This window comes from Ranitomeya imitator, chromosome 4, assembly GCF_032444005.1.
Source record: "Ranitomeya imitator isolate aRanImi1 chromosome 4, aRanImi1.pri, whole genome shotgun sequence".
NCBI classification, from domain to species: Eukaryota; Metazoa; Chordata; class Amphibia; order Anura; family Dendrobatidae; genus Ranitomeya; species Ranitomeya imitator.
Genome location: NC_091285.1, coordinates 405,377,810 through 405,391,133, shown reverse-complemented (window position 1 = coordinate 405,391,133; position 13,324 = coordinate 405,377,810). Strand labels below are relative to the sequence as shown.

Here is a 13,324-nt window from a genome sequence, read left to right as displayed (position 1 = left end):
GCTGCCCACACTGCAGGCTGATTCACGCTGCCCACACTGCAGGCTGATTCATGCTGCCCAGACCACAGGCTGATTCACGCTACTGCACCACACGTTGATTCATGCTACCTACACTACAGGCTGATACCTGTTGCCCACACTACACACAGATTCATGCTGCCCACACTACACACAGATCCATGCTGCCCACAGTACACACTTATTGATGCTGCCCACACTACACACTGATTCATCCTGATTCATGCTGCCCACACCACAGGCTCATTCATGCTGCCCACACAACAGGCTGATTCATCCTGCCCACACTACAGGCTGATCAGGGGTGGACACAGACAGCTCGGGACCCCTGTGCAGGAAATGTGCCTGGGCCCCCCTCCTTTTAAGGTGACAAAGCTCCATATATATGCAATGATGGCTGATGGAGCATGGGAAATCTTTTCTAAAAGAAGAGTTGATGGACTGGTAGTCTGGTCACCGGCTCCTCCATCAGTAGTCATTTTATATCTAACAAGAGAGGGGACTATTTAATAAAAGAGGTCGCTGTGAATAGCAAAAATAATAAGATTACACTATGTAAGGGACAGCACTGTACGTAACAGCAGAGGAAGCTATATAATAAGGGAGGGCATCATATATAACTAGATAGGATGGTACATAATAAGGGACGATGTTATACATAACAAAAGAGGAAACTATGTAACTAAGGATGGTGTTATACATAATAAGTGAGTACACTATACACTAAGGGACTGTGCTATACATAAGTGAGTACACTATATATTAAGGGACTATGCTATACATGATAAGTGAGTACACTTTATACTAAGGGACTGTGTTAGACATAATAATCGATAATAACATCTTCCTCCACCTCCCACTGTTCCTAAATCCATTATAAATCCCCCTTCCTCCCATCCCAATCCCCCACACCCCTCATTGTCCTCCTCCCCCAGAATCCCATTATTGCTCTCCACCCCACCCCCCATCATTACCCATTCCACGACCTCCATCATTTCCTCCTCCCCACCACCCCTATCATTACCCATTCCACCACCTCCATCATTGCCTCCACCCCATCATTGTCCTTTCCACTGCCATCATCATTGTCTTCTCCCCATCATTACCCATTCCACAACCTCCATCATTTCCTCCTCTCCCACCATCCCCATCATTGCCCTTTCCACCACCACCATCATTGTCTTTTCCCCCACCACCACCTCATCATGGCCCATTACACAGCCTCCATCATTCCCTCTTCCCCACCACCCCCATTATTGCCCATTTACCACCTCCATAATTTCCTCCTCCCCCACCACCCCCATTATAGCCCTTTCCACCCCATCATTGCTTTCTCTCCCACCACCCCTATCATTGCCCTGTCTGTCAACCCAATCATTGCCTTCTGCCCCATCACTCCCATCATTGCCCTCTCATCATACCAGGGCTGGATAAACTGGCGAGATTGTGCTCATTATTACCCACCCTGCAGGGGCCCCCTGTAGCCTCCAGGTCCCAGTTGAACCGGCGGTATGTCCGCCCATGAGGCTGATTCATGTTGCCCACACTACATGCTGATTCATGCTGCTCACACTACAGGCTGGATTCATGCTGCCCACACTACAGGCTGTTTCATGCTGTCTGCACCACAGGCTGATTCATGCTGCCCACACTACAGGCTGATTCATGCTTCTCACACCACAGGCTGATTCATGCTGCCCACACTACAGGCTGATTCATGCTGCCCACACTACAGGCTGATTCATGCTTCTCACACCACAGGCTGATTCATGCTGCCTACACTACAGGCTGATTCATGCTGCCCACACCACAAGCAGCATGAATTAAAGCCTGGCTGCAGAATTGCAGATAGGTATGTTTTTCTCTGAGTGTGGGAAAGATCTGTCCATTACCAAGAGAATTGTGGAGAGAAGCTGGCAGTGGGCTGCATCAGCCCAGTCTTGTCTATTCCCATGGTCTCTGGCTTGATCTTTATGTATGTTTTCCTTGAATTGCTCCAGCATGTAGCCGGGCTCCAGTTCATGCTGCCTGTGGTTTGGGCAGTATGAATCAGCTGACAGGTTCCTTTTAAATGGATAAAACATACCATGCCACACATGCACTAAACCTATTCCTATTGACACATTAATTTGTTATTTTATAGCTTATTTACCAGAATCATTTTGATGGCTGCCAGGTCCAAAAAATATACAAAATGTCTGTGTATTGTAAAATTCTAAATTTCCAAATATAAAGTCATAGTATGATGATTCACAGACTAAGCATTCAACAGACAGCCGAGCAATTATACTTCTGATGAATGAAAGCAAAATGTGATTATCAGACTCATAATTCATCGATCCAAATGGATGCAATCTAAAAGTGAGTAGTGCATCCATAAATTAATTGTCATGCTTGGTAATATAATAAACATTTCAAGACATCAACAGGCACTCTTTCCTGATGATCCTGCTAGTACACGATCACAGTATATAGAAAATGTAATATTTAAAAATTAAAATAATAAAAGGGACATTAATGAAGTCAGTAAACCTTTTCATGAAGGCATTAACTGGCACTAACATGTCAGAATGTTGCCAAATCTGTTATGGTACAGTGTGACTAACAATCCTTGGGGTTACTGTGTCTGACTTCCCATGGGATAATATATAATATGAGTGAACAATTTGCACAAATAATCTTGCTTTTCTCCAGCGTGCTCTGTTCTAACCCTGACAATAAGAAATCATTGAATGGTTATGGGCATTATGGGAAAAGTGGGTATTTTATACAGTTAATATTCTTAAAATATAGAAGAAAACAATACTTTAGTATAGTACAGTAGCTGTGCTCCATATAGGGCGTTTGTGTGTGTGTCTGTAGGGCTGTGTGTGCATGTGTCTGTGTGCGGGGGTCTGCAGAGCTGTGCGGGGATCTGTGGGTGTCTGCGGGGCTGTGTGTGTCTGTGTGCGGGGGTCTGCGGGGCTGTGCGGGGATTGCAGGCTGTGCGGGGATCGCGGAGCTGTGCAGGGATCGCGGGGCTGTACGGGGATCGCTGGGCTGTGCAGGCGTCTGCGGAGCTGTGTGTGTCTGTGTGGGTGTGCGTGGGTGTGTGCGGGGCTGTGTGTGTGTGCAGGGCTGTGTATGTGGGTCTGTATGTAGGGAGGCATTGTCCGATGGGACTACTAGTCCCAACCGGCTATGCCTGCTACAGTGACAGGTAGCCGGAGGATGGGACAGTATAGTCCCATCATCCGGCTACTGTGTTCAAGTTTAAAAAAAACACATACACACATATACAGTACATACAGCACATACAACATACAGTACTCACATATAGACATACAGTACATACAATCTACAACATAGAGTACATACTCACCATTCATCTAGTTCCTGAAGCCCTCAATCACCTGTAAGGCTGCCGTCACACTAGCAGTATTTGGTCAGTATTTTACATCAGTATTTGTAAGCCAAAACCAGGAGGGGAACATATATAATAGATAATAGAAACATATTCACCACTTCTGCATTTATCACCCACTCCTGGTTTTGGCTTCCAAATACTGATGTAAAATACTGACCAAATACTGCTAGTGTGACGGCAGCCTAAGAAATATAAAAATAATAAACCAACAGTATACTCCCTGATCCGCAGTAATCCAGTGTAATAACGAGGGTCCCTCGACGATCTCCCATGGAGAGCTGTCACATCAGCAGCTGCAACCGCTCTCCAGGGGCTCCGGCAATACAATGACGGAAGGTATCCTTCTGCATTGTATCCCTCAGCCGCTGTGAGTACAGTATAGTTCATACTGTCACTTGCGGCACAGCTGCGTGGGAAAATTCTCAAGCAGCAGTGCCATAAAGTGAGAGCAATGAACTCATTGAACCATCAATGATACCACTTCAGGAGCAGGGTGACAGCTCTATAGGCCTCCAGTGACACACTCACAGGAGACAATGGCTCCTGCAGTGTTATCACTGAGGGTTCAATGGGCTCTCACTTTACGGCACTGCTGCTTGAGAATTTTTCCATGCAGTGGTGCCACAAGTGACAGTATGAACTCTTCACTCACAGTGGCAGAGAGATACCTTCTGTCATTGTATCCCGGAGCCCTGGAGAGCGGTCGCATCTACCGATGTGACAGCTCTCCACAGGAGATCGTCGTGGGACACTCATTATTAAATGGATTACATCTGATCAGGACCTATACTGTTGGTTTATTATTTTTTATTTTTTGCAGGTGATTGATGGCTTCAGGGATTAGCTGTATGGTGAGCATATACTGTGTGTTGTATGTCTATATGTATGTATGTTTTTTTTTACACTTGAACACAGTAGCTGGATGATAAGACAACTGTCCCATCATCCAGCTAGCTGTCACTGTAGCAGGCATAGCCAGAGTCCCATCGGATGATGCCTGCCTACATACAGACCCGCACACACACACACAGCCCCACATACACACATACAGCCCCGCACAGCGTACACACCCACGCACATACACACACACACACACAGATACACACAAACACCCACACATCTTCTCTGCACACAAACACACAGACACACACAGCCCCGCACACCCACACAGACACACACAGACACACTAACACCCGCATACAGCCCAACACATCTTCCTCGCACACACACAGTTCCGCCCACACACAGTCTATGCCCACACTCCGCCCACACTCCACCCACACACTCTTCCCCCTCCCGATCTGCAGCATTTCTCAGCATGAAACCAAAAACACATGGGCTACTTGCACAGTGAACAAGTCTGTAGAAACCTGTTCACACCACCAAAGAACTTGAAGACACAAAAGTGCACAGAGAGGTCAAAAAATACTCTGTTGTAAAAAAGTCACAGTAAATAAGCAAGTGCTAGTAAAAAAATAAAAAAAATAGAGGGTATTTAGTTAATACGTTTGTTTGCAAAAAAAAAAGTATGTTAAGCTGCTCCACCAATCACCAAGGTATACCCATAATAGAGCAGTCCTGTCTAATGTATATAATCCCTATCTGATGTATTTAAAAACCTGATCATCTGTATAGTACCTGTATGAACAGGGTTCAGAGACAAAATATCCATGTAGAACTTGCTAGATGGAACAGCTACAATGCAAATGACCCACAGAGGAGTGGTGGACTCCCCAGTCTTGTAGAAACAAGAGAACAATTATGAAACCAAAAACACATGGGCTACTTGCACAGTGAACAAGTCTGTAGAAACCTGTTCACACCACCAAAGAACTTGAAGACACAAAAGCGCACAGAGAGGTCAAAAAATCCTCTGTTGTAAAAAAGTCACAGTAAATAAGCAAGTGCTAGTCAAAAAATAAAAAAATACACTTATTTTTTCTGCCCACTTATCAGAAAACCCCACCCCTCCTAGTTATCTCCTGACTCTACAGGCTCTGTGAAACCTGATATCACAGTGACTCAGCAGACCTTCTAGTGAGCAGATATCAACACTTTGGCTTCTCAGGCACATTGCGCCTGATTTCAACACAAATTGAAAGGTTAGTATTTTCTTTTTTTATTCATCACGATTGTGTATTTAGCTTGTTTTATGAAGGATTAATGCTAAGTTAGTGTACATAAGTACTGTTTTCTTAGACAAAAGGAGGGTGGCTTCTAAAGGTACCGTCACACAGTGCAATTTTGATCGCTACGACGGCACGATTTGTGACGTTCGAGCGATATAGGTACGATATCGCAGCGTGTGACACGCTCCTGCGATCAGGGACCCCGCTGTGAATCGTACGTCGTAGCACATCGTTTGAAACTTTCTTTCGTCGTCCAGTGTCCCGCTGTGGCGGCATGATCGCATGGTGTGACAAAGGTGTGCACGATATTGTATACGATGTAAAGGGCGGAGGAGCTGGCTACGTAGGAGCGCTGAATTCTCCACCTCCCGTGTGCTGATTGGGCGGTACAATACTGTGCGCTCATTCGACAAAGGACTATTGTTCCCAGTGGATAAAACCGGAGCTCTCGAGCGCGCTATTCATTTCTCTCTGTATCACGTGCTGTGAACAGAACTCCTAAATTCGCTGGATTCCCTGGACTTTTAACTACTAGACTTTTACCGCAAAAGGTATGTATAACGCTACAGCGTAGCATATGTTGCGCTTCAATGGGGATAAACGCTGGAGTGTGGTTAATAATAATAATAATAATAATAATAATAATCTTTATTTTTATATAGCGCTAACATATTCCGCAGCGCTTTACAGTTTTGCACACATTATCATCACTGTCCCTGATGGGGCTCACAATCTAGAATCCCTATCAGTATGTCTTTGGAATGTGGGAGGAAACCGGAGAACCCGGAGGAAACCCACGCAAACACGGAGAGAACATACAAACTCTTTGCAGATGTTGTCCTGGGTGGGATTAGAACCCAGGACCCCAGCGCTGCAAGGCTGCAGTGCTAACCACTGCACCACCGTGCTGCCCATATTGATTGGTTGATTGTTCCTTTGAGTAGGGTAGGCCTGAGAACCTCAGGTACACAGCTGTTGCGTGGCCCAATTAATTAATCATTTTACAGATCGAGATGGTTGACTGCCCCATTTAATACCAGTAGTAACATATATAGTTATTAGATCAATGGTCAGGACATTGTTTTGTAAGCACGTGTATTTATTGTACGTTTGTTTTCTTTTTAGGAACTATGCTCACTTCCGATGAGAGTTCTGTTGTTGCTGCTGCCCTGGTGTTTGAGGCAGCACGTCTCCAAGAGGAGAGACGTCCTAAACGAAAACGTCGCATGTGGACCCGGAGCTGGCTGCAGAAAAGATCCACATTGTCACACATGGGTCTCATAAGAGAGTTACGTGACAATAACCCTCAAGATTTCCGAAACTACCTTCGGATGTCCGAGGAATCCTTCAAAATAATACTGTCTGCTGTTACGCCACTCATACAAAGGTGTGATACGCCGATGCGTGCAGCCGTGCCCGTGGAGGAAAGGTTGGCGGTGACACTGCGCTTCCTGGCAACAGGAAGGTCTCTTCAGGATTTGCAGTTTTCCGCAGCTGTTTCCAGACCTTTCCTGAGCGTTGTGATTCCGGAGACATGCGAGGCCATTGTGCAGAGCTTAAGGCATTATATGGAGGTACTACTATATTTTTTTGGCTGCTGTGTTATGTCGATATATTATACTAGCTATTGAACCCGTTCTACGCCCTGATGGTGAGCATTTCTATAGGTATGTGTTCTACATCCTATCATGTGCTGCTCCCATCCTGCGCCCCCATTCTGACATGTGCTGCTGTGATCCTGCGCCTCCATTCTGACATGTGCTGCTACCATTTTGCGGCTCCATTCTGATATGTGCTGCTCCAACCCTGCGCCACCCTTTTTTATTTGCTGCTCCCAACGTAATTTTATTGATTATATTATTTAGATATATTGTTTAGCACCCCCTCTGAGTCACCGAAGCCATCTGAAAAAATGGCTGCCTGCATACTCTGGGTTGTTGACTTTGTTATACTAATCCATACTGCGCCTCAATCACTGTAGGATGTCCACATGAGAGTGTATGTGCATAATATATTTGACCTAATTTGTACATGTTTCCTTCTCATCTTGCAGTTTCCCAAGACGGCGGATGACTGGAAGAGGATTGCTTCCGATTTTGATGAGCTGTGGCAGTTTCCAAACTGCGGTGGTGCATTAGATGGAAAGCATGTGCGCATCACGCAACCAGCCAACTCTGGATCCTTTTTTTTCAACTACAAAGGATATTTCAGTGTGATCCTCATGGCCCTTGTCAATGCAAACTATGAGTTTGTCGATGTGGATGTTGGCATGAATGGTCGAGTCTCCGACGGTGGTGTTTTTGAACACACTTCATTTGGGGAAAGCTTGAGGAACAATGAACTGCTGTTGCCACTAAATGAAGACACAAAAGCAAACCTAAATTTTGTCTTCATCGCTGATGAAGCTTTCCCTCTTCATCCACATTTGCTGAAGCCATTTGCACAGAGAACACTCAAACCGGAGCGCAGAATCTTTAATTACCGGTTGTCGAGGGCCCGTCGTGTGGTTGAAAATGCCTTTGGGATTATGGCAAATCGGTTTAGAGTGTTCCACACAGCTATCAACTTGAAGCTGCCGTCTATAGACTTTGTGGTTTTGGCATGCTGTGTGCTCCATAATTTCCTGAGACGTCATGATACGAGCTCCTATTCTCCTCCTTCGTTTATTGATGCAGTGGACGCAAGAACCGGAGATATTGTGCCCGGGGAATGGCGTACACAACCTGATAATTTTACAGCTCTTCAAGCTCTTGGATCTGGCAGACAGGCAGACGATGCAAGGGACTGTCGCGAAAAATACTGTCAGTACTTTAATGGTTCTGGAGCTGTACCCTGGCAGGATCGCGCCGTATAAAAAAAATTTTTTTTTTGCTTTGCTGTCATATAAACCTCTCTAAATAACTTTAAATGTGATGCCTATAAAATGGTGCTGTTAACCCTTATAGCTTGGTAAACATTAAAGAAATAATGCGAAGATTTTTGGTTTTTTTGGAACACTTTCTTGGTTTTAAATTATTTTACAACAAAATATAACATAACCCCCCCCCCCAAAAAAAAAAATTATCTCCGGCCCAAGAGGTGTCGCAGCGTCACGCCCTGCTGCTCCACTTGACTCTGGAGGAGCGCTGCTGTCTGCTGCAGGAGCGCTGCTGTCCGCTCCAGTCGCAATTGTCTCGCCAGGAGCTCTCTTACGGTGGGCGGTTCTGTGGATAGAAGAGGTTGGAGAACCAACGTTGATTCCACTGAAAATACATCTCGACCTCTGGGGCAGGACCAAATTTTCTGTGTTGTAAATTTCTATTTGGTCTGGCACCACAGGGCGATGTAAATTTTATTAAATTTTACAGTTTTAGTGGTCTATGGTGACATCCAGCAGAAAACCACTCGCATTATCTTGATACTTACGGAGAAGGGACGCCGGTTCCTCATTGCCAGAACCAGAGCTGCTAATGTCCCATCCCAGCGATCTGGCCTCTGCTGCAGCAGCTAAAAGGAAATTATAACAGATCTGGTTAACTATGGAACACGCCGTTGGGAAGCGCTCACTGTTTTGGTCACTTACGTATGTTAGCTTCTGGGGAGAATGCCGCCGACCCGGGGGAGGAAGAGGAGTGTCGAAAGGGAGGTGTTGAGGGTGGTGTAGGGGTGCGAGGCCGTCTGCTGTCTGGTGGTGGCGTGGTAGGCCGCTGGGTCATTACTGCGTCTGTAATGTATTCAAATATTTCCGCTACCCTCTTATGTCCCGTATGCAGTTGGAAAACTGTAATCTATGATTGTTAACTTACGTGACGTCACGGACTGTGGGCTCCCGCTGGTGGTGGATGCTGTGGTGCTGCTGGCAATGGCAGGTACCTGTTGCCGCCGCTGTCTCTCTACACAGAAAGTTAACAAACGCAATCTTTAAAAACACATGTAGAGTGCTGCAGATCAAAGCTAACAATATACTGAAACATAAAATTTATATAACACTTCACAGGGGTGCGAGGGTGCATGGTCGCAACAGATGGTGGAGGCGTGGTAGGCCGCTGGGTCATTACTGCGTCTGTAATGTCTTCAAATATTTCAGCTACCCTGTTATGTCCCGTGTGATGTTAAAAAAAATGCAATCAATGATTGTGAACTTACGTGATGTCCCGGACTGTGGGCTCCCACTTGTGCCTGAAGATGGGGTACTGGTGGCAATGGTGGGTCTGACTTGCCGCCGCTGTCTCTCTACACCTAAAGTAAAGAATCACAATGTTTACACACAAATGTTGAGTGCTGCAGATCAAAGCTTACAATATACTCAAACATAAAATAGAGATCACACTTTACAGGGGTGCGATACTCAGACATGTATGTGGGCTCTGGTGTTCAATGGTCTTCCTGTCTTTGGAAAACGTATTATTTCATCAGTAGGCCAACCTCCTCCGTTAATATTTATGGGAAATTGAGAAAGTAAAAATTATGGACATCTTAATAATTTAAAGATGGTGGTTGAGATTAGGGAACCCGACAAGTTTTCTCACGGACAACGCATATTCTGCTTGGAAAATAACTAAATTTTAACAAAACGGGGCATGTGTTTTAATGCATTTGAGGTCACGTTGGCAACCATGAGCGCAAGCCTCCCTCCCAAACCCCCCCCCCCCCCCCTGACAGCATGCATCTCCCAATTCCCCCATACTAGTACTTGCCTCGCCTTGCCTCCGCACGCAACTCAGCAAACATTTGTGGCGTTTTATAGCGGAGGTCAGCCCATTTTTTACGCAGCTGAAGCTGACTGCGGCAGACGCCAAACCTCCTCTCCATCATTCTTGTTATGTGGCCAAGCACTTCTCGCTTGTGGATGTGTGGGTGGGCAGGGCGGCTCTCCAGACCTTCGTAATCCATGGCATTCATCTGAGTAATAAAAAAAAGGATTTCTGGCTGCCCCAGAGGAGCAGAACGCATTCTCGCCGCCATTTTAGATGGAATGACCCTGAACAGCAACGCCCAGAGGAGGAGCAGCGCTCCGCCGTCCTGCCGCGCGATTGGCATCGCAATAGCGTTGCCGTTTATGAACAGCGTCACATTTGTGACGACTGAGCGTTACGAAAGGAACGCACATAGTAAATGCCGTTCGAAGGATCGTTATATAACGCCGGAGCGGCACGTAATGTACGCTCGTGGTCTATGACGGCGTGATGACGTACAGCGTTCCTGCGTGCCTGCCCTAGCTTGTTTTTGTCCCCTGACATCGTGATAATGGCTGCCAGTCGCCGTGGTCCACCTATGGGCATCCCAGAGCTCAAGTTCCTTATTGGAACAATGGATAGGATGCAGTATGAAACCACAGGGATGGTGCTGCACCGCAACCAGCACAAGGAGGAAGTTGTCCGTGTGGTGTCTGAGGGCCTCAGGAAGCGGTTTGGGATAACTCGCAGCAAGGCCCAGATAGTGAAAAAATGGGGCGATCTCAAGTCCAAAAGCCCAGCGCGCCTGCAGGAGCTTCGCAAGGAGATTCGCAGAGGTTAGTACTCAGGTACCCAAAAGTATGTGGCACAGCTATGGGGCAGTTTGAACGTTGCAGAGCCACTATGTGCCACAGCTATGGGACAGTTTGAACGTTGCAGAGCCCCTATGTGCTACAGCTATGGGACAGTATGAATGTTGCAGATCCACTATGTGCCACACCTATGGGACAGTTTGAACGTTGCAGAGCCCCTATGTGCCACAGCTATGGGACAGTATGAATGTTGCAGATCCACTATGTGCCACACCTATGGGACAGTTTGAACGTTGCAGAGCCACTATGTGCCACAGCTATGGGACAGTATGAACGTTGCAGAGCCACTATGTGCCACACCTATGGGACAGTTTCAACGTTGCAGTGCCACAGCTATGGGACAGTTTGAACGTTGCAGAGCCACTATGTGCCACAGCTATGGGACAGTATGAACGTTGCAGAGCCACTATGTGCCACAGCTATGGGACAGTATGAACGTTGCAGAGCCACTATGTGCCACACCTATGGGACAGTTTCAACGTTGCAGTGCCACAGCTATGGGACAGTTTGAATGTTGCAGAGCCACTATGTGCCACAGCTATGGGACAGTATGAACGTTGCAGAGCCACTATGTGCCACAGCTATGGGACAGTATGAATGTTGCAGAGCCACTATGTGCCACAGTTATGGGACAGTTTCAACGTTGCAGTGCCACAGTTATGGGACAGTTTGAACGTTGCAGAGCCACTATGTCCAACAGCTATGGGACAGTATGAACGGTGAAAAGTACTATGTGGCACAGCTAACTGCTGACCGAACTTTTTTTTTCCTTCACAGAGGCAAAGAGACAGCGCCGCCGTAGACACGAGGCATCACACACCGCCTCTGAAGTCCCTGAGCCCTCCGGGTCAAAGACAACTGATCCTAGTAGGTTCCCACAATAATGTGATTTGGATTTGGTTGCAGGTCCCCTCCTCCCCACACCCCCGGCAGCCAGTGTTGCCATATATGCTAACAGACCTTTTTTTTTTTTTTCCTTCACAGAGGCAAAGACACAGCGCCGCCGTAGCGACGAGGCTTCTCACACCGCCTCTGAAGTCCCTGAGCCCTCCGGGTCAAAGACAACTGATCCTAGTAGGTTCCCACAATAATGTGATTTGGATTTGGTTGCAGGTCCCCTCCTCCCCACACCCCCGGCAGCCAGTGTTGCCATATATGCTAACAGACCTTTTTTTTTTTTCCTTCACAGAGGCAAATACACAGCACCACCGCTGCCACGAGGCATCCCGCACAGCCTCTTCTACATCTGTGCCCTCCGGTTCTACTCCTCCAGATCCTAGTAGGTTCCCACAATTATGTGATTTGGATTCAGTTGCAGGTCCCCTCTTCCCCCCCACCCCCTCCCCCGGCAGCCAGTGTTGCCATATATGCTGACAGACCTTTTTTTTTTGGTTCCCTTCACAGAGGCAAAGAGACAGCGCCGCCGTAGCGACGAGGCTTCTCACACCGCCTCTGAAGTCCCAGAGCCCTCCGGGTCAAAGACAACTGATCCTAGTAGGTTCCCACAATAATGTGATTTGGATTTGGTTGCAGGTCCCCTCCTCCCCACACCCCCGGCAGCCAGTGTTGCCATATATGCTAACAGACCTTTTTTTTTTTTAATTTTTTTTTCCTTCACAGAGGCAAAGACACAGCGCCGCCGTAGCGACGAGGCTTCTCACACCGCCTCTGAAGTCCCAGAGCCCTCCGGGTCAAAGACAACTGATCCTAGTAGGTTCCCACAATAATGTGATTTGGATTTGGTTGCAGGTCCCCTCCTCCCCCCCCCCGGCAGCCAGTGTTGCCATATATGCTGACAGACCTTTTTTTTTTTTTTTTCCCTTCACAGAGGCAAAGACACAGCACCACCGCCGCCACGAGGCATCCCGCAAAGCCTCTTCTACATCTGTGCCCTCCGGTTCTACTCCTCCAGATCCTAGTAGGTTCCCACAATTATGTGATTTGGATTCAGTTGCAGGTCCCCTCTTCCCCCCCACCCCCTCCCCCGGCAGCCAGTGTTGCCATATATGCTGACAGACCTTTTTTTTGTTTTGTTCCCTTCACAGAGGCAAAGAGACAGCGCCGCCGCCGACAGCAGAAGGCATTCGACACAGACTCAGATCCCGAAGTGCCCTCCGTGCCTCAACATCCTAGTAGGTTCCCACAATAAAGTTATTTTGATTTTGTTGCAGGCCCACTCTTTCACCCCCAACCCAAACACCCCCCCCAAGTCAGTTTTGCCCTTATATGCTGACTGTTATTTTT

The 13,324-nt window shown here is 47.1% G+C and overlaps 1 protein-coding gene and 1 long non-coding RNA gene across 2 annotated transcripts; one reads left to right on the top strand and one right to left on the bottom strand.

The window, feature by feature from the left end:
- The first annotated feature begins 6,773 nt into the window (after window positions 1–6,773).
- On the top strand, window positions 6,774–8,619 carry LOC138674150 (uncharacterized). Its single transcript, XM_069762066.1, has 2 exons — window positions 6,774–7,127; window positions 7,607–8,619. The coding sequence occupies exons 1-2, from the start codon at window positions 6,780–6,782 to the stop codon at window positions 8,405–8,407; spliced, it is 1,149 nt and encodes a 382-aa protein (XP_069618167.1). The 5' UTR covers window positions 6,774–6,779; the 3' UTR covers window positions 8,408–8,619.
- A 4-nt stretch (window positions 8,620–8,623) lies between these two features.
- On the bottom strand, window positions 8,624–9,425 carry LOC138674151 (uncharacterized). The gene is made up of 4 exons (XR_011320510.1): window positions 9,339–9,425; window positions 9,116–9,256; window positions 8,959–9,039; window positions 8,624–8,756 (listed from the first exon to the last, which is right to left on the bottom strand). It is a non-coding gene; the product is annotated as an uncharacterized lncRNA (long non-coding RNA).
- Between the last annotated feature and the right edge of the window lie 3,899 nt (window positions 9,426–13,324).

Coding starts and splice junctions, on each gene's coding strand:
- LOC138674150 (XM_069762066.1), top strand. CDS start 6,780: ATGTGGACCCGGAGCTGGCTGCAGAAAAGATCCACATTGTCACACATG. Junction 7,128..7,606: donor GCTTAAGGCATTATATGGAG/GTACTACTATAT, acceptor CTCATCTTGCAG/TTTCCCAAGACGGCGGATGA.